At 39.5% G+C, this 21,915-nt stretch overlaps 1 protein-coding gene across 3 annotated transcripts in view; it reads left to right on the top strand.

Moving 5' to 3' along the window:
- Positions 1-21,915, top strand: part of LOC137613114 (kelch-like protein 29) — a 196,872-nt gene that overhangs the window by 113,489 nt on the left and 61,468 nt on the right. For all 3 annotated transcript variants that reach the window (XM_068341998.1, XM_068341996.1, XM_068341997.1), the window contains 2 exons: positions 14,544-14,682; positions 21,038-21,234. In XM_068341998.1, the coding sequence (XP_068198099.1) occupies positions 14,544-14,682; positions 21,038-21,234 (336 nt within the window). The remainder of the gene's footprint in view (positions 1-14,543; positions 14,683-21,037; positions 21,235-21,915) is intronic.

The following is a 21,915-nucleotide window of genomic DNA, read 5'->3' as shown; positions in this document are numbered from 1 at the left end:
AGGCAGTGTCTCATAAGGGGAGAGGGGGAGAAAAAGAAAAGCCTCTCGCCCTCTTTCTTTCTTTCCCTCGTTATCGTATTTTAAAGGAGAGGAGCCCCTCCAGGAGCCCCATACATTATATCCCTCCACAGTTAATATAGGGACGGCGGATAGCTCATTAAGATTGATCATTCCTCGTCCACCTCCTCCGTGTGCAACGCAACACCGGCTTCATTAATCACCGGGATTTCAAGATAAAGCTCAGCGGCAGCGCAGTTGCAGGACCTGGAACCTGACAGCCGGGATCCTACATGCATAATCACAGATGCAGTGTAGCCACGAGCAGCCTCCTAGCTCCCTGTCACACAAGAGAGGGCATCGCATCCATGCTTTTCCTCCCTCCTCCATCCTTTCATAAAACCTATACACCCCCCCCCCTCGTCCTCTCTACCTTTCCTCTCCTTTACAATCGTCTGTTTCCTTCACTAGGCTCCACTTCTTACCCAGCATCATTCCTCCCTTGCTGCTGTTTCTCAACATCACCTCCCTAACATCCACCTGCTTCCCATAACCACTCATGCTTTTCCCCTCTTTCCTACACTCACCTCCCCCATTCTTTTTTTCTCTCTCCCTCCTCTTACATGTCGTATTTCCTCACCACATTTTTTGCCGCCTTTGTTTAAAATGTGCTTCTTTAACTTTGCACTCCATCCTCAGTAATTTACTCATTAATGCTGGATGTGTTGAAAATTTTTTTTCTTTCCCTGGTGATGCCTACGTTTAGAAAAGTGGCACTATAAAATTCTACGAAAAGAAAAGATTAAAGGGGAAAAAAAAACAGCCCGGTAATTCCATATTGCTCATTTTCTTCTGACAGCTAGAAGCACGTCTCAGGTGGCTGTTCACCTGAAATGCCTAATCAGACTGGCTCTTTTCTGTTATTACCTGTACAGAAAAGCTGCACTTTTATTCTAGAGCGTCAGCTAGCTTGTTGAGATATGTAAGTGTTTTTAATGGGACAGCTTCATAGAAATCATCTACTACTATTAAAAGTTACAACACATAACTAAGAATAAAAGTACATCCTCAGTTCACATTGCGTTCCTGTTTTGTTGAATTAATTCTGAAAGATTTCATGCTTGTGGTGTACTTGTGATCGGATTCTTTTGGCTTCCATTTTTCCATCAAATTAATTTCCCTCCCTGACGAATCTGGGATTATTTTTATTATTTTTTTGGTCCTATTCAACAACAAAGTGGTGTAATTAAAATCAGTCGGTCAGTCAATACGTAATTTTTTGAACATATAAACATATAAACTTCTATTTTTATATTTTTATTTCCTTTATTTAATATCTGTTTGCTTTTGCTAAACCATTGTTAGCCTGTTTGTAAATTCTGGAGAGACGAGATCTTTAGTTTGTGTTGCATTTGTACTTCCAAGTAAGTTTTTAAAAGTGGTGGAAGAAGTTTTAATTCCTTAAATGTAACAAAAGAAAGAATTCATAAATTAAAAAAAAAATCATTTACAAGTAAATAAAAATGATACTTGAGATTTTATCCTTAAGCAAGCAAATGTACTGAAAGTAACAAAAGCAGCTGCTGTTGAGGCAAATATCTGTTCTGCACATGTTGCTATTAATAATACTTGAAAATCATCTAAAATCTGAAATGTTTTGCATGACAAAAAACACTGTTGGCTATCTTGAATCAGTAAATTAAAACAACTAGCAGCTATGGAAAACTAGCTAGATTAAAGGAGAAATGGTTACTATGTGTAATATCACGTTAAATGATAGTTGACAAAAACAAAACAAAACACGGCTGTTCATAAATGGTGACATTTTAATTTTAATTTTAAAGTTTAGATTGACCTTTTTCTTTGTTCTTGTGGTCACATCCCTGATTATACAATCCACACACAGTGTAAATGTGTTTCCTGAATTTTTGATTAAGTGTGACATGGTGTCGCTCAGGGCTGTGGTGTTGTGCAGCGAGTATTCTGGAGAGGTCTCCGACTCGAGACAGTGTCATTTTCCCACATAACTTGCTGCTGGCCCCATTTATATGGAAGCAAATTGATTTCTACGTAAAATATTGTCAGAGTAAATGGAGGTTACACCTCAAATGGTCCTGAATCTCGAGCACCTTGTGTCAGAGATCATCTGATATGACAGGATTAGCTTCCGCGAGTCAAATGTCGATGTGTTATTCTGCACATCAACCATGAAAAAGGTGGTAATGCATTATCAATGAGGCCGAGTGCAAACACAGCAGATGCTACCAGGAAGCCAGTCGATAGTGGATGTATCTCGCTAATGAGACAGCATAATTTTAACAGAGAAGGAACTCTAACCAAACTGCTGGTGATGTGCATCATGTTCCCAACAAAAACGTCAGCTCAGCTGTGTTAGCCTACAAACATTCATGGTAGGTTCACTCACCTGAGGAGATCAGGGAAACTTTTTTTCCTTCTTAAACTTTTAAATGTATGCATGACATCTGATAAATATTGATGACATGACCAGACTTGCCCCTCCTCTTGAACTCATTATTCCAAAGACTTGGGGCAGACCAACAGGCTTAGCATGTGAAGATGTGTAATTCTTCTGTGACTTGGACAAATGATAATGGTCTGAATAGCAATCAAGGGATCTTTGAAGGCTTGAAAGATTTAAGTCTTAAGCAGTAAGATAAAACATGATGAGATGCTTAAAACAGCAATATGCTAACGCCCTCTACAGAATGGCTTTTAGTGCAAGAGGATGCACCTCTTAATTATACTGATAATTATTTTCATACATCTTCAACAGGAGTCAGTGTGTCCCCTTTCGTTTCTTAAATACGGATATTGGTTTCTCATGTGATGCTAGTTGCAGGAGCACATAACAAAAAAAAAAAAGTATTATTAAACTTATATGACAACTGTACAAGGAATTGTGGGCGAAGCATAAGCATTGGAGCATGCTGGACACAGTCAGAATTTGCGGGCAGTCGAGTCATCTAATAGATTGGTTTTTTTTGTCTCCAGAGAGAGATAACAAAAGAGGGGGCAGATGGAAATGAAAGGAGGAGGAGCAGGAATGAAAAGGAAGGAGAGATAAATCTGATGAAATGCAAAGATTACTCGACTGACTCAGCTCTAGGCTCTGAGAACTCATCTCAGGTGTGCAGTCTGCTGAGAAGACTCCCGCACGCAGCCTAACCCCACCGCTAACCTTTCTGCTTGTGCTGCTGGGACTTTCACAATGTTACCCAGTAAACAAAGTGTCTTCAGGGGCAGAGTTGACATTTAGCTAAAGCTGCTGCTGATTTTTTTTTCTTGTTGTTTGTTTGTGTATTTCGGTCGAGTGCAGTCATGTCGTCCTGCTGTTCATGGTCAACTTTATGAAATGTAGCCCATGGAGGTTAGTATCTGCTAAGCTTGTGTGGAAGACACACACACGGACAAACACACACACACACACACACACACACACACACACACACATACACAAACACAGCAGGCTCATGAACATGGTGGAGGTGTAAGCCAAGATGAGCAGCAGATCTAGTCTCACTAATAAACAGGCGTTTGCACCCGACCAGTCGTCTGAGGGGTAGCAGAGGGTTTGGCACAGCTTGCTGTCAGCTCCAGGCTTCAGTTGGACAGAGTGGAGCAGAAAGTAACTTTACACTTTTAATTAGCACTTAAGTGGATTTGACACTTGGGTCTGTTTGAGCTCATATTTGCTCTTTAAATTCCCAGAAAGGTTAAAAAAAAAAAATCCAACTCTCACAATAAAACTTCATTCTTATCATTTCCATACTCGATTATTTTCCACTTTTGAAATTAAGAGGAGTATTTCCATCAGAGATCTGAACTTTTTGTTGTATTTATGATCTTGCTGTTATGTGAGCTGAAAGGAATTTTTGCGGTTTTGCTGCCAACATGACCTGCAGAGCTGGCACAGCTTCATTTCATCCTCCACAAAGCAACTGGGCTCTGCATTTCTTGTCCCGCTTGTTATCTTTTGATCAATCAAAGCACTCTTTGTCGACTCGCACTTTTAAGTCGAAGGACTGCGAATGCAAGAAAATACGTATTCAAGGACCTGCATGTGTGCTTCTTTTTTTTTTTTTGCGGTAGAATTTTTATTGTGGGTATGCAAGGGGCCTTGAAGTACAGTACTGTGCTGACAAAAGAGCATATTCATGGTTATAATTGGAATTTTAAGGTGTGCGTAGTGCACACCAATATGTATGTTTGGACCCAAGGTGCAGTTACTTGGTTTTATCTTTGCTGTAATAGCAGTGAAATGCTCTGCTGCCCCACAGTAAACCTCCTAATACCACGGCCTGTTGGAATTGCCTCCCTGATCACAGGCTCAGGTCATTACAGTAGCTTATATGAAGGAAGGCTTCATCTTCTGTACTTGTGAATAGCACCACATAAACATGAGTTCTCCCTCTGCCTGGAGTGATGACAGTTCCAATGAGGTGAAAACTCAGACTCAGATGATAGAATGCCAGTGTGTAGGCTTCCTGACTGAGAGCCCGGAAAGAGACGTTTGATATTTCCTGTAGTCATGATGCTACAATTTAAGGTTGGATTGCATTCTGCTTGATTGCCTGGAACTGAAGCGATCCAGCAAAACAGCGGAGGAACAGAAACATGGATTTGTTTGTATTGAGCAGTTCTTAGTTCTGCATGTTTGTCAGACTCCAATACACACACACACACACACACACACACACACACACACACACACACACACACACACACACACACACACACACACACACACACAACACAAATGCAGATGCTCCAAAAGAACTTGGATGCTCAGTCAACCTTGTCAAGGTGAATTGTTGTTCTTAAAAAGGCTGCTTTCATAATGAAGCACAAGACCTCTGTCCAAATGATTCATTTCAGTCAATTAGCCCTGTTTTTACATCATGGTTTATAATGTGGGTGAGACAGAACTCTGGCCCCTTGCAATAATTTATCTGAAAGAGTAACCTAGCAATTTAATTAAAAAGGAAGATGGATAAGTGTTATACACCCACTCAGTTCTAATCAAATCCCCTCGGAGCATGTTATGTACATCAGCCACTCACTCTTCATGAACACAACGTTCTTTTTTAGGATTATTAGTCTCAGTAGATGTGCTCTAGCCTAAAGTATAGTGTGTCTCTGTGTGTTTACAGTTGTTTATTTATTTTTGTCCGGTATATGCATGACTGCACACATCTCTGTACAACAGCACTCATGTGTTTCTACACAACGACATTGTCATCTGTTGTGGGGTAGATGGATTACTCAACCCGGAGATGAGTTTGACAATGACGTCCTCCATAATGCTTGTGCACAATGTTTACTTATCTGTGATGGGACTCAGTCGGATGCATATTTATGCTTTCGAGGGGCATCCAGTTAAGAAGGAGACTGTAAATAAGGGCTAAAATTCTTATTGGCATCTTGCCTCTTTGGCACGATGAGAAATAATTTGATCCACAGATGTGAGGTTAGAGTAATGGGAAAAAGCTTTATTTATGCACGCAGGCCAATTTTATTAAATGTAAGGATTTTCCATGCTGAAAGCGTAAAACTCATTAAAGGAAATCCTGCAAAGAAAAAATAGAAGCTCCACTAATACCTTACAGTCCAATTATTGACGCATTCATAGAAGCTGTTGTGATTTTATGAATAGTTGATTGATTAATGTGGTTATCGACTCATTTATCTAATTTATTTATTGGTGAAGAAATAATTCTGATATTACTCTGTTTCATCAAAACCTTTACCTCGTGTTCAGAATGACAGAGGGAACATAAATTTCCCAGTCGGTACTTTTACTGTCGTCGAAGTTAGTTGAAGTAAGTTCTCTACTTTTCATATAACCATTCGACATCAACATTCACTTGTGGCAATTAAAATACTTTCAATAAATAAATTTTATCAGCAACCATTTCATTTAGCAGCTCACCTCTATATCTTGGCATGTTTACTTTTAGTGTAAATCTTACAGATGCTCTATATAGGATAGTTTTCCAGCTCAGCAATTGGCTCATGATCAACCAATCAGAATCTTCACCACCCTCCTGCAAACTTCTGTCTGCTTTCTGTGGCAGACGAACAGAAAAAAGTGCTTATCAATCTGAGCAGCTCATTTAACTAATTAATTCATAATTCATAGTTAATTCTGTGTTCATCACGTCTCATTAATCCACATTTATGCCCTCCTTACTTTATTTTGCTGACTGATATTCTGTTGGGGAATATAGTTTTAGTCTGAGTTGTCAAAGCTGGCCTGACAGACTGAGTAATGGATGTGTGTCTGACCTCATCAACATAATGAATTAACATTGAGATGCCTTCATGGTCTTGTCGGAAACAACGTAATGTTTTGTCTGGATTAACATGAAGGATCAGGAAATTATATCACAGAACTTTTGGATTTTCTTACTGTAAATTCAAAGATTGTTTTGCCTGCAACTTCTCTTTGTGAAGTTGTGTATATATGTGTGTGTGTGTGTGTGTGTGTGTGTGTGTGTGTGTATATATATATATATATATATATATATATATATATATATATATATATATATATATATATATATTATGTGTGTGTGTGTGTGTGTGTGTGTATATGTGTGTGTGTGTTGGTGTGTGTGTGTGTATATATATATATATATATATATATATATATATATATATATACATATATAGTTATGCATATATATATGTATATGCATATATATAAATCAAAACAGACAAAGCAAGTGCCGAGCATTAAGCACCAGGATGTTTTCCTCTTGTTGAAGTGTTATACATAGAGATCGTGTTTCCATTTGTTCACTCTAAATGCTTGAATGCGTCTAATTTGGAGATGTCTGATGGAAGAAACACAATCATAGTATGTTAATGCTGTTTCTCAGGATTTTCATTGTTGGTAGGTTGGGACCTTATTAGCTTCAAAGTCCTTCTGATCCAAAAACAGGTTTAGCAAGTGAGGAAAAGACTTGTGAACAAGCTATAAAGGGAGTAGTTGTACTAGCAATCACAAAGAAGAAAAAGGTTTCCACAGATGAAAATGTATATACACCTTTGATGTGATTAGTTTTTCTTTAATGCTTCATTTGATCCCTGTCCTGACCGGGTGACAGGTATCGGTACAACCAGTATTACCTCTGAATACCCTAATTAAAAACTGCCCTCTGAGAAAATGTTGTTTTTGGCAAAGTTGTAATAGAACTTTTGAGTCTCTCTCTGGGAAAGTTTTAATTGGAAGTGAAAACAGGCATCATGGCTTGATTTGTTTTTATATATTTAATTTGTTTAGTTCAAACTCTATACTACTTTGAATTATTTTGGAGCAGAAGTGGTGTTCCAGTTATTCCTTTTGGGTATCGGCTGTCGGCCAGACTCTCTCAAGGTTATCTGCGAAGAGTGACTAGTTTACTTATTTAACCACAGTAAAATTAAAACAAATTCACCACGAAGAAAGTTGTCATTGAAAAGGAAAATCTGTCTGATGATCAAATTTAGCTGATTTGAATTTTTTTGCTGAATTTTTCCCATCAAATTAAAGCAATTTTATTCACTTTGACAAAAGAAATATTACAAAGGCCCACTGAGCAAAATAATGAACATTTCCAAAACGTATCAAGCTTGTTGATATTAATATCCACTAATAAATATTTCAGAAAGCACACAGGAAGCACTCCAAAATGTAAGTAGCACACAGAGGCTCCCTGCAGTTTCTTAGGCAACTGTTTCACAAAACCACCGTCCTCCCACGCTCTTAAATTTTGTTAGTTTGAGAAGCAGTATCTTTGCTACATTAAATATCTTTTTTTTTAATGAAATGAAATTTAAAGTAGCTATGTGAACCAGGGAGGAGAATCTTTGAGCTGTAATGTCATAACTGCTCTACTGAATGTAAATTTTAACAGTAAGTAGCCACATTTGTAACCTATGCATGCACTGTATATTCCAACTGTCTGCTTTCAGAACACTGAGAGGAAACCTTTGCCACTTTTGTGAGCATTAAAAGAGTTTGCAGAGGGTTTTTTTCTACTTTTACCAGACATTGATGTACTAAAGGGGAGAAGGAATGTGACATGCCTCTTGTTGGCTAGCCACAGTGGCAAGCTCTTGGTAAAACCTGTTTAAGAAGGTATGACCACTTGTCACCAGCTATCCTCCACCCTCACCCCCTGCTGACTGGTTAATGAATAAGCCTCTGCAGAAGCCAGGGACCAGAGGAGCTTTCTTCTCATTACACACAAATACGAAGAGTAGGAGAGCGCTGCATGACTTCCTGTGGGCGATGCAGAAAGCCACACTGGATGCTCCTTAGGCTCTACTTGTTTTGTTATTCCTCCTCCGAGTCTCTACTTTTATTGCCTCAACTTTGTTATGCATGTAACATTTGTTCCCTTGCATGCATGCATGCACACCGAGGCATCTGATCTAGTCTGGAGGCTCTATGTTCAGGATTCTGTGCGCAATGTGAGAGAGGGAAGAATGTATGTTTTGCAACTGATGTCTTTTCTTGCAACGCATTGGAGGCGGCCACAGAGGCCCACGCGGCATCTTTGAATGGCACAAGTTTCTCCCTTTCCCGCTCCCTTCTGTCTTCTTCTATCCTGCCCTCCCCCACACCAACCCCCCAGACTCAGTCCAGTCTCTTTGACAGTTTGGCTTCGAGCAGTGAGGGGAGAAAGTGTCCTCATCATGGACTATTTTCTAAGGCTGTATGGTACCTCTGCTCTTTACCAGCTGAAATCAGGAGAGACTCAAAACATGGTTCAGACGTCTTCAGACATAGAAATGGCTTGGATTCATGTGATCAAAGGAGTCTTTACAATTATTTTTGCCTTGACAGAGAAGGAGTGGAAATTGAGTCACACATGAGCTCTCTCGGCTTTTATCCAGGTAAAGTATCATTAGTGTTCTGAAGGCCAATCGGTGTTTATGAAATGTTTAACCTGCTGAACCATAACTTTTAGCCATAATGGCTTTTGAAATGACCAGACCTGAGCTGAAGATAGTGCTGTTCAAAATGAAACATTCGTCTTTAAAAGTGGTTTCTGTAGATTGCTTCCATCAGTGTTCACATCAGTGGGATTTCAGTTTTACGTGCCCTTCCTTAGAATATTAAAATACTAAAATATAAGAGATAGATATTATAAAATGCACAATTGTTATTATTATTCTTGTTATTATTATGATTATTATTACTATTATTATTACTATTATTATTATTATTATTATTATTATTATTATTATGTATTATTATTATTATTATTATTATTATTATTACCAAAAATAGACCCTTGTATGGCGTAACATATGGAGTAGCATCTGTAATAAATAAGCTTTTTGTATAAAATGTATGAAAAACTGTTGGGTAGCGATTAAAACCAAAAAATGTTTTTTAACAAATTCTTTAAATAATTTAAAATAACATATATAACATATATAACATAATATTTAAATTATTTAAATATTATGTTAACTTTATGTTGTTGCACCAGAGGACTCACTGGTTATGGCACACATTTTGTAGAATGTACAACTTAACTTTTGTACCATTTTCAGAAAAAAAGCTGCTTTTATTGAAGTTAATGGAAACAAGAATATTTTTGGTTCATCATTCTTATGAAATAAAAAAAACATTTAATTAGGTTTAAGATATTGTATGCACAGTACTTAATAATAAAATCCAATTCAAAGATTAAGCCATGCATTTTTTTTACACTATGGAGAGATTCATGGAGATAACGGGAAGTTAGGGATTTAAACGTGCTCATGAAATTTAATTAAACTTAAATTTGTTTTCGTTTTCAATACAGTTCCCTCTGTTACCTAGATTAGACAAACAACTTTGGAGCTTTACAAAATGTGCATTGATGAAATTCTAAAATAATTCCACTGTACTATACAAAATGAGAATTATTTATATTTTCACTGCTGTTACAATAATCATATGCAGCATTAATTTTTATAGGACGTTATAAAAGTTAGGACATATGCAAAAAGCCAGGAAATATGTCAAAGGGTTCAGTTTCTTTTTCAGCAAACTAACTTTCAAACAATTTTGCCATCTGAACTCTACAAAATTTTAATGCAAATTCTCTAAACCATCTAGGAAATTTATGACATCCTGACATTGAATAAACAAGAAACCAGAATAATGATATAATAAAATAAAGATATAATAGAATATAATACATGATAGAATTGATAAAAAAAATATAGGCTTTATTACTCAATGCAAATTTTAAGATGTGCTTCATAATCAGAATTTCTAATTGAGCCCATTTTGGTCTTTAGTTGTCTGGACTTGAATCTGCAGAGTGTAGAGATTATATGATCCAACGACTTGAGTTGTGAATGACCTTCTGTCCACCCATATGCATGTGAATACTGTTAGTTGGTGGAGGTCAACAAACCATTTAAAGCCGTCACCCTGTCTGTTCTCCAACCATCCATCTGTCTACTGCTCAGAAATAAAGGTTGCTTTGATTAAATTAAACAATTAAAGTTTAAAATAACCTATTAAGTAACCCATTTAATTATTTTATCATGGACAATTTTAATATATAGTTGTTGCTGTTTTTTTAAATTGTTGTTTTATTTTAAAGTGTTGATATTTAATTATTGTTTTTCACACGTTGAGTCGTTTTCAGCTACTGTTACATTTTCATCATTTTGATAATGAGGGCTTTATTATTATTATACCAAATACAGGCACAATTCCCTTAATAATATTGAAGTATAAACATACTAAAACCTATCTCTTTAAATTTTGATGTGATAGTTTGAAGCTGATACAGACTGAACATGTACTGTTATCATTCAACATTCATCAGCATACAAGAAAAAGATTTGAAAATTGAAAATTCAATTCATTATTTTTAATTATGCTTTTCCTCCCCATTATTTACAACCAAGACAATGGGAATGAATAAAAATAAAGTTTCCAGCTTCATTTATTGTCCTTGAAGATAAAAAGTAACTTATTTTTGACATCCTATGGAGAAAATATTTCTCAGTATCATCTTCTCTCAGTGGAAGAAAAGCCATCATCTGAACAGAATTATTGATAAGTTGACATGGTTTGTTCTGGTTAATTAGGCTGCAGGGGTTGGTCAGAATGGATTGTTGAAAGTTTAAAAGAAAATACAAAGGTCAGAGTAAACGCATCAATGTCTGTCGTGCAACATCAAATGTCATACTTCTGGATACAAATACATACAGATGATGAGTTTTTTTTAACTGTTGTTGTAGAAATACAAGTTTTGTCAGAAAGGGTCAGAAGCATTTAGTTATTTGTACAGGACAACCTTAAGAAAAAAAATTCTCTCTTCTTGTTTCTTTGAATGTGAATATTTGAAAAATTCCCCATCTATCTCTCGGGTTATATCAGAGGTGTGTGCTTGTGCTTGTGCGTGTGCGTGTGCGTGTGTGTGTGCGCGTGTGTGTGTGTTTGCATGTGTGTTTCTTAATTAAAAAACATTTATTTATTTTAACACTAACATTCCTCCTCATCTTCAGTATTTTGCGGCCTATAAATATCTACCTCAGAATTTAAAATAATTAAAAGGTACATTATGATTATGGACAGCTAGGTTTTATTATGTTTATCTGTAAGAAACCATTTTAGACATTTTGTCAGAAGTCTAAGATGAAAATGCTTTACTGTCACCTTGACAGAAAATTAGAAATATTCCTGTATTTGCTTCTTTGCTTTGTACCGATGTGTTTTTCTGTATTATAGCTATTTCTGCACATAATTTGAAACACAGCAGATCAGGCAATTTTTCTCAAAGTTTAAATTTTGGCATGAACACAAAATGGCGATGAGTATTCCAAGATGCATGTGAAACAACATGTAGAACCTTAAAATGGCTCCGTGTTAAGAACCAATGGCGTGCTGCATCACCCATTTACAGCGGCCTATTGCAACTCACCACAACTAACTCTACAGGAGCAGAACGCGTGCTGATAGGTTACTGGGAATCTCACCCGGGTGCCCTATTGGCCGTGGTGTCAGAGATGTGTTGCCAGCCAAACTGGCACTGTTTTCAGGTCCCCTGTGACATATATCGACCAATCAAGATGAGCCGGCTCAGAGTCTTGTTATTGTTGTCATAGCTTAGAGGCAGGAAACTATGCAAGCACGTTTCATCACCGTTGGTAATCCATGACAGCAATATAGTCCATCGCACCACTACTTCATCACGGTCTGGACTCTCAGAGGCTTTCACTTGAAGAGTATTGAGACGTCGAGTTTTTTCAAAGCCACCATGAAGTAATCATGGCTGTGCCTCACCACCCTCCATTGCCAAACCTGAGAATGAAAATGCCACGTGGAGTTTCATGGTCCTCAGTGGTGATGAGGGTCTCTGGAGGGGGCCCACCAATCCACCCAAAAGAAGCCGTAATTAGCTTTTTCATCAGGCATTCAGGTGTTTCTTGGTTGCTCAGAGGGAGGCAGCCATTGTTTTGCTGACAAATGGAGTTCTCCACACACACACACACACACACACACACACACACACACACACACACACACACACACACACACACACACACACACACACACACACTTTCTCTATTCTCGGGGCAAATAGATGGTATGCCGTGTGGCTGATTGGAGGTGAGAGCCATATCGGTCGCTGGAGATTCACTAATGTGAACTCAAAACTACTGTGTATTCGCTACTCACAGTCCATGCCCACACAGTCATCAGATAGCTGGCCAACTGACAAGCAGTGGTGGGCTAGAATGCGAGATTGGAGAGGAACGGATGAAAGACGAGGCGTATGTGTGTAGGGATCACTAAATGTGCTGCAACATACAGGAAATGGACAAAAAAACCAAGATCTATCTTTCAATAAGCAGTGCGTATTCATTGAAGTATGGTTTGAAAAAAGGTTTTTCGCTAAATCACACATCTGAATTGCACCTTATTTGTCATATCTCTTCATCATGTACAATTTCATCTACCAATTTAATTCAGTCCCGAGCCCTCATTGTCAGTGAGAAAAATGGAAGGAACTAAATGAGTAGATATTCCTTCCAAATTTGGGGGCGAGTGTCATTCCAGGTTAATTAATTCCCTGCTTTGAGTCTGGCGCCAACACAGATGCCGGCTCTTTCATTTCAGCCGGGGAATCTCCGCTAGAATCACATTTCTGATCACTCTCCCACATTTAGCAGCGAGACAGCCACATAAAGAACACGTAACACCTTACTTGTTGTGCGGAACATCACTGACCACAATCGACTTTTTGCTGCCGCTGTTCAGTTTTGTTAAGGCGTCGTCTTTCTCCACCGATTTAAGGAGGATTTGCCGCCGCTTCTTATCTTAATCACCGTGATTCACACATTTATCTTTCCCAGCATGGAATATGTGCATTCACACAACGCAAGCTGGGTTTTGTATCAAGCAGAACGTTTACTATGCATCACAGCCTGCAGTCTCCATGATGATCTCAGTCTGCATAGAAGCTGACTTCCTCTCTTATCATAATGTTTCACATTAACTTGACTGTAGCTAACTAATTGAATCTCTCTTTCATAGCATGCTCGATAGGAATTTAACAGATCTGCGGTGTTGGTTATCCTGCCTGAGGCTGTAGAATAAGTTGGTAGCCTCCTGCTGATTTTACTCTCAGCATCCCTTCATGGAGCCTCATTAAGACGCCGAGAAACAAGTGCCTCTGACCCATCGCTACAGTAAGGCCAGACCTAACATGGTGCTGCTACACAGCATTATACAACTCATTGTGTTCCTGTGGCCTTCACCAGCACAGCAGATCGCTCTGAGTGTGTTGCCTCAGACCCTGTTTCGCCCATGTTTTACTATTCTTTGCTTTTTCTACACCAGAAGAAGACGGGAAGGTGGTGTGTTTTTTTTAAAGAAAGAGAGAGCAACAGAGATTAAGAGAAAGAGAGAGATGAGTGTGTTGGGATTTGAGGCTAAGCAATTGTTTTCTCATTGAGCAACATTTGAAGGTCAACTCTTCACTGAGCAGGGCACTCGTGATAAGCCAAAGAATTTTATTTCAGTATGAATAATGCATTGACAGTGTCTCTCTTTTCAGCCCAGACCTCTATTAGATTCTTCTTAATCTCATTCAGCCTCCCTTTGTTGCTGCTGCTGTGTAAATTTACTGAGGTCAAATACAGTTATACAGGTGTCTTCTCTCATGATAATGATCTCATTCCTAGTTCTATGTTATTCAATAGCATACTTGAGGTTTTGAGTATTCAGTATGCTACAGTACAATCTGCTAAGATAACTGTTTCTTTTGATGTGCATCATGTTTATCTCATTTTGCCTTTCCTGAATTGTTTTATGCAATGTGCATGTCACCTCTTCTCTGTCACGTAATGGAGCTCGTTCCTTACGACTGGCCGGCAAAGTTCTGTCCCACAATCCACTCTTTTCAACACTTTGTTCTGTTTCTCTTTGTTACCTTGCTGTTGATGCTAATGTGTGTATGGAAAAGAGGAAATTCTAAACACAAATGTGGCATTGTCTGTTTCTTTTTCTTCTTCTACAGAGATGTTGAAGGAGCTGAACCAACAGCGCAGAGCGAAAGAGTTTACAGACCTGAAAATTATTGTTGAAGGCAAAGAGTTTGAAGTCCACCAAAATGTTCTAGCTTCCTGCAGCTTGTATTTCAAGGACCTGGTGAAAAGGTTTGCCTTCGCTTCCCCTCCCACCAGCTGTTGATCCAATCTGTTCTTTTCATAGGGTGCATTTGTGTCGCTTTTTTTCCCTTCCCCTCTCTCTCTTGCAGGTGTGTGAAGACTTTGGTTCCTATCACAGGGCCAGCAGCCATTCCTTCCTCTTCCCACTCAAATGAATGTATCTGAAAGTGGAAGAAAAAAGGTCAACCCTCGTCATTACCTTTCCTCCCAATGTAGGGCAATTTAACCACATTTCCATTTTAATGAGCAGTGAAAATGTTCCATGACTGGGGATTCTTTAAAAATCACCAAAAGGGACAAAAGAAAAGAATCATGCATTCTACACTTTGGGTGGTAATTTACCAAAGCCACGCTGTTGTCTGTGGCAGAGGGTTTTTGTCGCCCAAGCTACTATATCATTCTGTTGCTAATTCTTGAGGTTTTTTTTTTTTTTTGCTGTGAAGCAGCCTTTATATATGCTAATAAATTTTTGGTTAGTGTAATAAAATAGACATTTCAGAGTCATAAACAAAGAACAAAACAAAGCAAATCTTCACATGAACCACCATTTTTACAGGTTAACACCAACCTCCTCTAATGTATTCACTTGATGTGCATCGAAGTATTCCCTTAGTATTCTGTCCTTCATAGTCCATATTTTCTGTCTTCATATGCTGTTTTGTTTCCATAGTTTTCCTTTGTGTGTGTGTGTGTGTGTGTGTGTGTGTGTGTGTGTGTGTGTGTGTGTGTTACGTGTGTTACGTGTGTTACCTTTTTAGTATTGTCAGATGTGTGTGCACATGTGTGATAGCACTAGCATGTCTTTTTATATGCCTGTTTTTCCAGGTAGCGAATATCAGAATTCCCCATTGTCCTCATGCTTACTTCAAATCCTTGCAGGTGTTTTTCAGCTTGATTGAGATTCCCCCAGATTCAAAGTTGCTTAGCCACCTTGGTGTTATTTGTGCGTATGGGAGTGTGTGTGTTTGTTCTCACTTGTGCGAAGCGGGATGAAGTACCGGGCAAAGACAAAAAGGGAGATGCACACAAAAACACCCCAGGGAATTTAGTCACTTTGCCCCGCAGCCATGCTTCCTCCGCTGCAAGCACATCAGAGACCAGGGAACTGCTTGTCTACCGCCGCGGCCTCGTCACTCGCCACCAATACACTTGTTCATTCTGAATGATAGAGAAGCCACAGAGTCTGTGTGTGTACTCGGACTGCTCCTCCATGACAGTTTTACTGGTACACACCCCATGAATAAGAAAGAGATGTCGAGTATTCCTTTGACCTTGACAACAGCAGAGGAGTGACTTTGGAGGAAAGTGAAGCCCCACGCTGGTCAGCCTGATCTATCAGACTGCCTCTTAAACAGAAAAAAAGGTGACTCATTTATGCACAGAGACAAAGTCACTGATACGCAAGACTCCCAGACGAGTATGCCAAATCACATCAGGCTCATCCCGGCGCCTGCCGCAGCCTATGATTCCTGATATTTCTTGTTCAATTTGACAGTTTAATAGAGCAAGTTCTAATTAGTTGGTCAATTAATTGTAAAACTACTTTGATTGATTGTCATAACAATGTCAGTCTTTGCTAAATTTTGTGTAAAATAGAAATCTTATCATTTAGCTTCACACTGAGGAATACCTAATGAATTTGCTCTGCTTATAATTCAATTCGCGAGAAATCTTTGGTCTTAGCCAATGAAGTCGTGACCATCGGCGCTATGCAAATATGACACTCTTTTACAGCTCCTGTTGATTTTAAAAAGCAGCTAGTGCCTTGACTTTATGGTAATGAGAATAAGCGAACAGCAGTGGAAATATGACAAGAGGAAGGACAGAAAGGGGGCAAAGATAAATACATAATAGTGAGATGAACAGGAGGAACAAGAGTTCATCGGTCATGGCTGTGAGACATTTGCAGCAGAGTATCATACGTTCATTCATGAAGGAGGAAAAAAGGCTGTTGAGTTACGACTTGCCTGTGCAGCGTAGGTCATGCTTTTAGTGCAGCTAGAATTATCTTTAAAGTACAAGTGACTGGTTACATGTCTTTATGAGGTCAAATGAGTGAAACTTCATCGCTGTGTATCCCAGTCTGCCTCCTCCGCCCATCTCATTCAGGATTCATTCAGGCTTCTGCCAGCTTACTGGAAACCAACATGCGTGTACAGTTTGCACAAACGTCCCCAATGGGCAGCATGAATGAGAGCTTTATTGTGTGTACACGAGGAGAAGGAAAGTGACATGAAGTTGCAGATCTTAAAAATTTTAGAATTTAAAACCTAACATTCTCTATCTTTCTGGTAAATTTCAGATAATTTTGAAAATTCTTTCCATCTAAATCTTAAATTTACATCCCTCTCTTTAAAGTTTACTCTGCCACATTCCTCCATCATCTTAAGTATTCAAGCTTTCCCTGCAGTAGACGGTTATGTGATCTGCCATCTTTCTACATTAAGCCTTTGAAATGTAATGCTGCTCCAAAATGCAAGCACGCATCCTTCATCTCCCCCCTACCAAAAATCTATTATCCTGCCCTTTAAAGGACCAGTGCACAGTGCGGGGAGATCATACCAGTACTTCCATTTTACCCTTCGGGATTTTCCAATAAGCATGCTCTGCAGGCATTTAATTTATGGCCTCTGCATCTCCGCACCACAGCAATATAAAAAGCTCCAGAATCTTTGAGCAGTCCTGACACACACTCTCATTTTTATTTGTTTCTCTCTCTTCTTCTCTTCTTCTTTGTCGACCTGTGAGTTTGCTATGCTTGTGAGTCAGAGAACGTTATGACTATGTGATGGGTAGAGAGCTGTGCTAAATCCCTTTACAATGTCAACCAGGTGTGAACACTTCAGCTGAGCCCTAAGTGCTCCGAAGAGCCCTCCGATGCTCCAGTCAGCCGGAGGGGAAGACAGGACATAATGCTTCCCTCAAATTTCAATTAGTAACACTTCTCTGACTTGTCATATATAAAGATCCAGGTCACCCAAATTACACATCCTATTGTCTCAACGCACAAATAATTTTGTAACACCTGTGATTTATGTTATTACCCATATATTATGGAGGTGAATGCACAGCACTGCTCACTGTACTGATAAATGACAGTCGTGCTTCTTTCGAGAAACAATTGGCCTCATGCAGGAAATTTAAATTTTTACACTAAATCTTTTCTGACATTCTTTCTGTAAGATTTATTAGTACCAGCTGCTGAGTTTCAACCCAATGAATGCTGGTTTGTGCTTAATAAACTAGAATGTAAGGATAACTGTTGTACTTTTTTCATACACATAGATGTGACCCATGAGAAAAAGAAAAGAATTCTAATCTTGAAGTCCTGATTATTTTAGTAGACTCATTAGGAGACACGACAAAAAATGTGCAACATTAATCTATTACAAAAACATTGTTGATAATGCCAAATCTCAACAGTGTCATGATAGAGATTAATTACATTAATAAAAAGTAGCTGTAATGAGTATCATATTTGGGGATTACCCAAAGTAACTATGAAATCATCTGGAATCAGACATTGCTTGATACCAAAAATATAATTGCACTGATCTCCATTGTTTTGGGGGAGTGGGCAGAAAAGCCAGAGATGGATTTTTTTTTAGAACTAGGCTAACTTTCTGAGCACGTAGATCGAAACTGCATACTCAATTAAAGTGATGTTATTAACACAGAGATGATTAAGTCCTCCTAAAAATGTTTTTATCATTGTATTGCATTCTTATTTGGTTGCTTCTCTCAGTAGTGGCCTCATCTTTACATGTGGGTGTACACTTGGGCTTTTAAAATCTGCACCTGTCACAGTGTCCTTTTTGTCCTCTGCGTCTGACACAAGCTGGACTGGTTCCTGCCAGATAGCCCTGAAGTCATATTTTATGTGTATGGAAAACCGCAGTCTCTTCCTCACAAACCAAACACTCTATATCCAAACTCTGATAAAGCTCCCCCATTAAGTTTCTTTTTATAATTTATTCCTGATTTATGTTGTGACAGAATGTAAATGTAAATGAAAGCCATTTTTAGCCCCAGCAGTGCAGGCTTTGCACCTGAATAAGCGTCTATCTTAACTTGTCTTGTTTTTTATGTACTTTCTTGGAATAAATTGTCTTGTAAGAACAAGCTACCCGTAAATGTATTCCCCCGTTTCCCTGTACATATTTTTTTTGTTGATAGATGTGTCAGGGTGTGTGTATGAATGTGTGTGTGTGTGTGTGTGTGTGTGTGTGTGTGTGTGTGTGTGTGTGTGTGTGTGTGTGTGTGTGTGTGTGTGTGTGTGTGTGTGTGTGTGTGTGTGTGTGTGTGTGTGTGTGCGTGTGTGCGTGTGTGCGTGCGTGCATGTATCATCCACTCCTCCCTCCACCGTTTTGACAGTCTTTGCAGATTTTAAGACTTTTTCTTGAATAAGTGGTGCATTTTTCATAAAAAGCATTTCTTTGCCCATCTTTTTTCCTACTTTGCCCCTCTCTCTCTTCTTCTGTCTATGCTGTCCTCCATGCCTCCCTCACTATTTAAATTCAAGTCTACAATCAGACACAGCATAAATATCCACCTCTTTTAGTAGCTCTGGAAAAAGAAAGTCATTTCCATAACATAAGTGCTTAGACAAAGCAAACTGCCACTCGTTCATATCGCACTAACTTAGCAGGTTGATGAGCATGCTCTTCCTTTATTTTTAGCTCCCCTGCCTCTTCCTTGCCTCCCTCCATCACTTGTACCCTGAACAACACCCCCAACCTTTCTTTCTGTCTTACCACCCGCCCCCACTGCAGGGCTTTGTGTGGAAAAGGGGCAATAACACTATATGGCTTTTTGCTTTGCAGGAGGAAAAAGAGTAACTACTTTGGTTTTTCCAGCCAATGTCCATCCAGAGACAAATACCATTGTCTTTTTATTTTTTTGTTGTCCTTCTCCCCCTCACCTTGTGCGTACGCTTCAAATGACGACTAATGACTCAGTTCATACACTACAGGCTACTGATGGTTATCACAGCGGGGACAAAGGCTCTGTTTAGGTGTGGTGTTGTATTTTTTTTGGTGGGGGGGTGAGTGGGTGGGGATGTCTCTTATTCAAAATACCAAGGCACAGTCATGGAACAACACAACCCCCCACCCCCACCCCTGTCCCTCTCAAAAGGATGGCTGCTGGCTCCCTGTGGAAGAATCGTCTCACCCTGCCTCCCTTCCTCTTGCCTCCTCCTCATTGAGTCCAATCCCCCTACCCCTCTTCCTCCTCCTCCTCCTCACTCATCTTCCTCTAACCATTTGTCCACCTGTCTCATCTTGTTTGTTTTGCTGTCTGTATCTCAGTGAAATCTGACTGACGTGATTTCTAAACCAACAAAGGAAAAGGGGAAGAGACACACACAAATACACGCATACGGAAAAACACACTTTTTTTCCACACAGCCTCCATCCATCTCAGTGTCTGCTACTTTTCACATTGCTGATGTCCAGAGCGAGAGAGAGACACACATTAGTCGGGGGGGGGGGGCATGTGTCCTGCGGGACTGTGATTCCATTTATTTTGCCCTTGAGTGGATTATTGTTCCAAATGGGACATCAAACACTGGCGGTGAGGTGTTATTTAACTCTCCCTCATCCCTGTCTGGATCCTACATGTGGCGTCATCGCCGTCATTTGATCCCGATTAAGTCACAATCTTGCCCAGTTCCAAAAGCCATGCCATACTCTCAGCACTGCATTGAGGAGGGATATCATATTCTATTTAATTTGGTCATCTAAACACTCCCTGGCACCTCTTAGACCACACCGGTAGGAATTGAAACTACCCTTTAAATATCTAACAGGCACATGGCAGCGGTACAGGCTCACAGACGGAAACTGATCTCAGAAACAACACACTTTAAGCAACACGCTTCACCTTCTGTCATCTCTATGTATGCTGGCACGTTGTTTCTCTCACAAGTCTGTCTGACTGCTCATATGTTCTCATGTGATGTATGCTTTTCTATCTCGGCATACATGAGAATACACATGAAATAAGCATGCCTGTGGAAAGAAACTGTTGTTTGCCTAATCTTTGTTCAGAGGGAACATTTGTTTCAGATGCGGCGACAATAGTTACAAATCTGCTAGCTCTATAGGCAAGTAGAAGCCATTCTAAGTCTGTTTTCTGTCCCTTTCTCACTTTATTGTGTAATGACTCTTATTTTCTCCCTAGTCTCATTTTGGCTCAGGTGTGTTATGGGTGTTGTGCATAGCATACATACTGTGTATATCTGTATCCCATGTCCTATTATTTTTCTTACTGGTTTCCTGGGGTTTTTTTCCTGCTCAAAGCCCCCCTAACTCAGCTCTCTCTGCCATGATTGGTTGGTCAGGTCGTCAGGGGAAATGAAGAGTGGAGAGGTGCTGGAGCTGAACATGAGCAACATTAGTGCCGACGTGCTGGAGCTGCTGCTGGAGTTCGTTTACACGGGATCTCTGGTCATCGACTCGGCCAATGCCAAGACGCTCCTGGAGGCGGCCAACAAGTTCCAGTTCAATACCTTTTGTAAAGTCTGCATCTCCTTCCTAGGTAGGAGTGTGTTTTATATCGGCAGGTGTGCATGCTGACTGCAACTGGTATTCCGATGCAGCTTTTTTTGCTTCATGCGACACCTCCAGGCTTGTGTGTTTTCACACCACCATGCTTCCTCACTATGCACAGCCTTACCGGATGTCGTATTCAGAGCTGAAATTTCTTCCCTAACTCTGGCATTATGATGTTTCTAACTCTTGCATTCAAGTGAGGATTCTGCTTATCAATGCTCTCCCATGAGCACAAAGCCCCTGATTTTGTCCCATTGGGCAGGACTTGGCACGGTGCCGATTTAGAAAAAAGGTCAAGGAACAATTGTCACCTAAATGCCAAATCTTTTGGCTTGAATCATGATGGAATCAGAATCGAACAGCCAAACAGATTTATGCTCAAACAAGGTCTGAAAAGTGGAACAATAGAGGGAGGAGGGGCCCGAGGGGTCACATGAAAAGGAAACGGCTTGCTCCAGGTATTAGTGGGTAACAAACCAAAGAGTCAACCAAAAAGCTGCAAATGTCAAGTTTTGCATTTCATTTGATAAATTGTTTAGAGTATGTGTAACACAAGGGAAGTGCATGTTAGCCTAAAGGTCATTGCCAGGAAAGGAATGAAAAGAAAGTAAAAGAGAACCAGCTGCCCACGATATCGATTTGTTTTTCTCCATTTGGGCAAAAGACC

This window comes from Antennarius striatus, chromosome 19, assembly GCF_040054535.1.
Source record: "Antennarius striatus isolate MH-2024 chromosome 19, ASM4005453v1, whole genome shotgun sequence".
Classification (NCBI taxonomy): Eukaryota; Metazoa; Chordata; class Actinopteri; order Lophiiformes; family Antennariidae; genus Antennarius; species Antennarius striatus.
The sequence above is the reverse complement of the archived record's forward strand: the minus strand, read 5'-3'. Positions and strand labels throughout refer to the sequence as shown.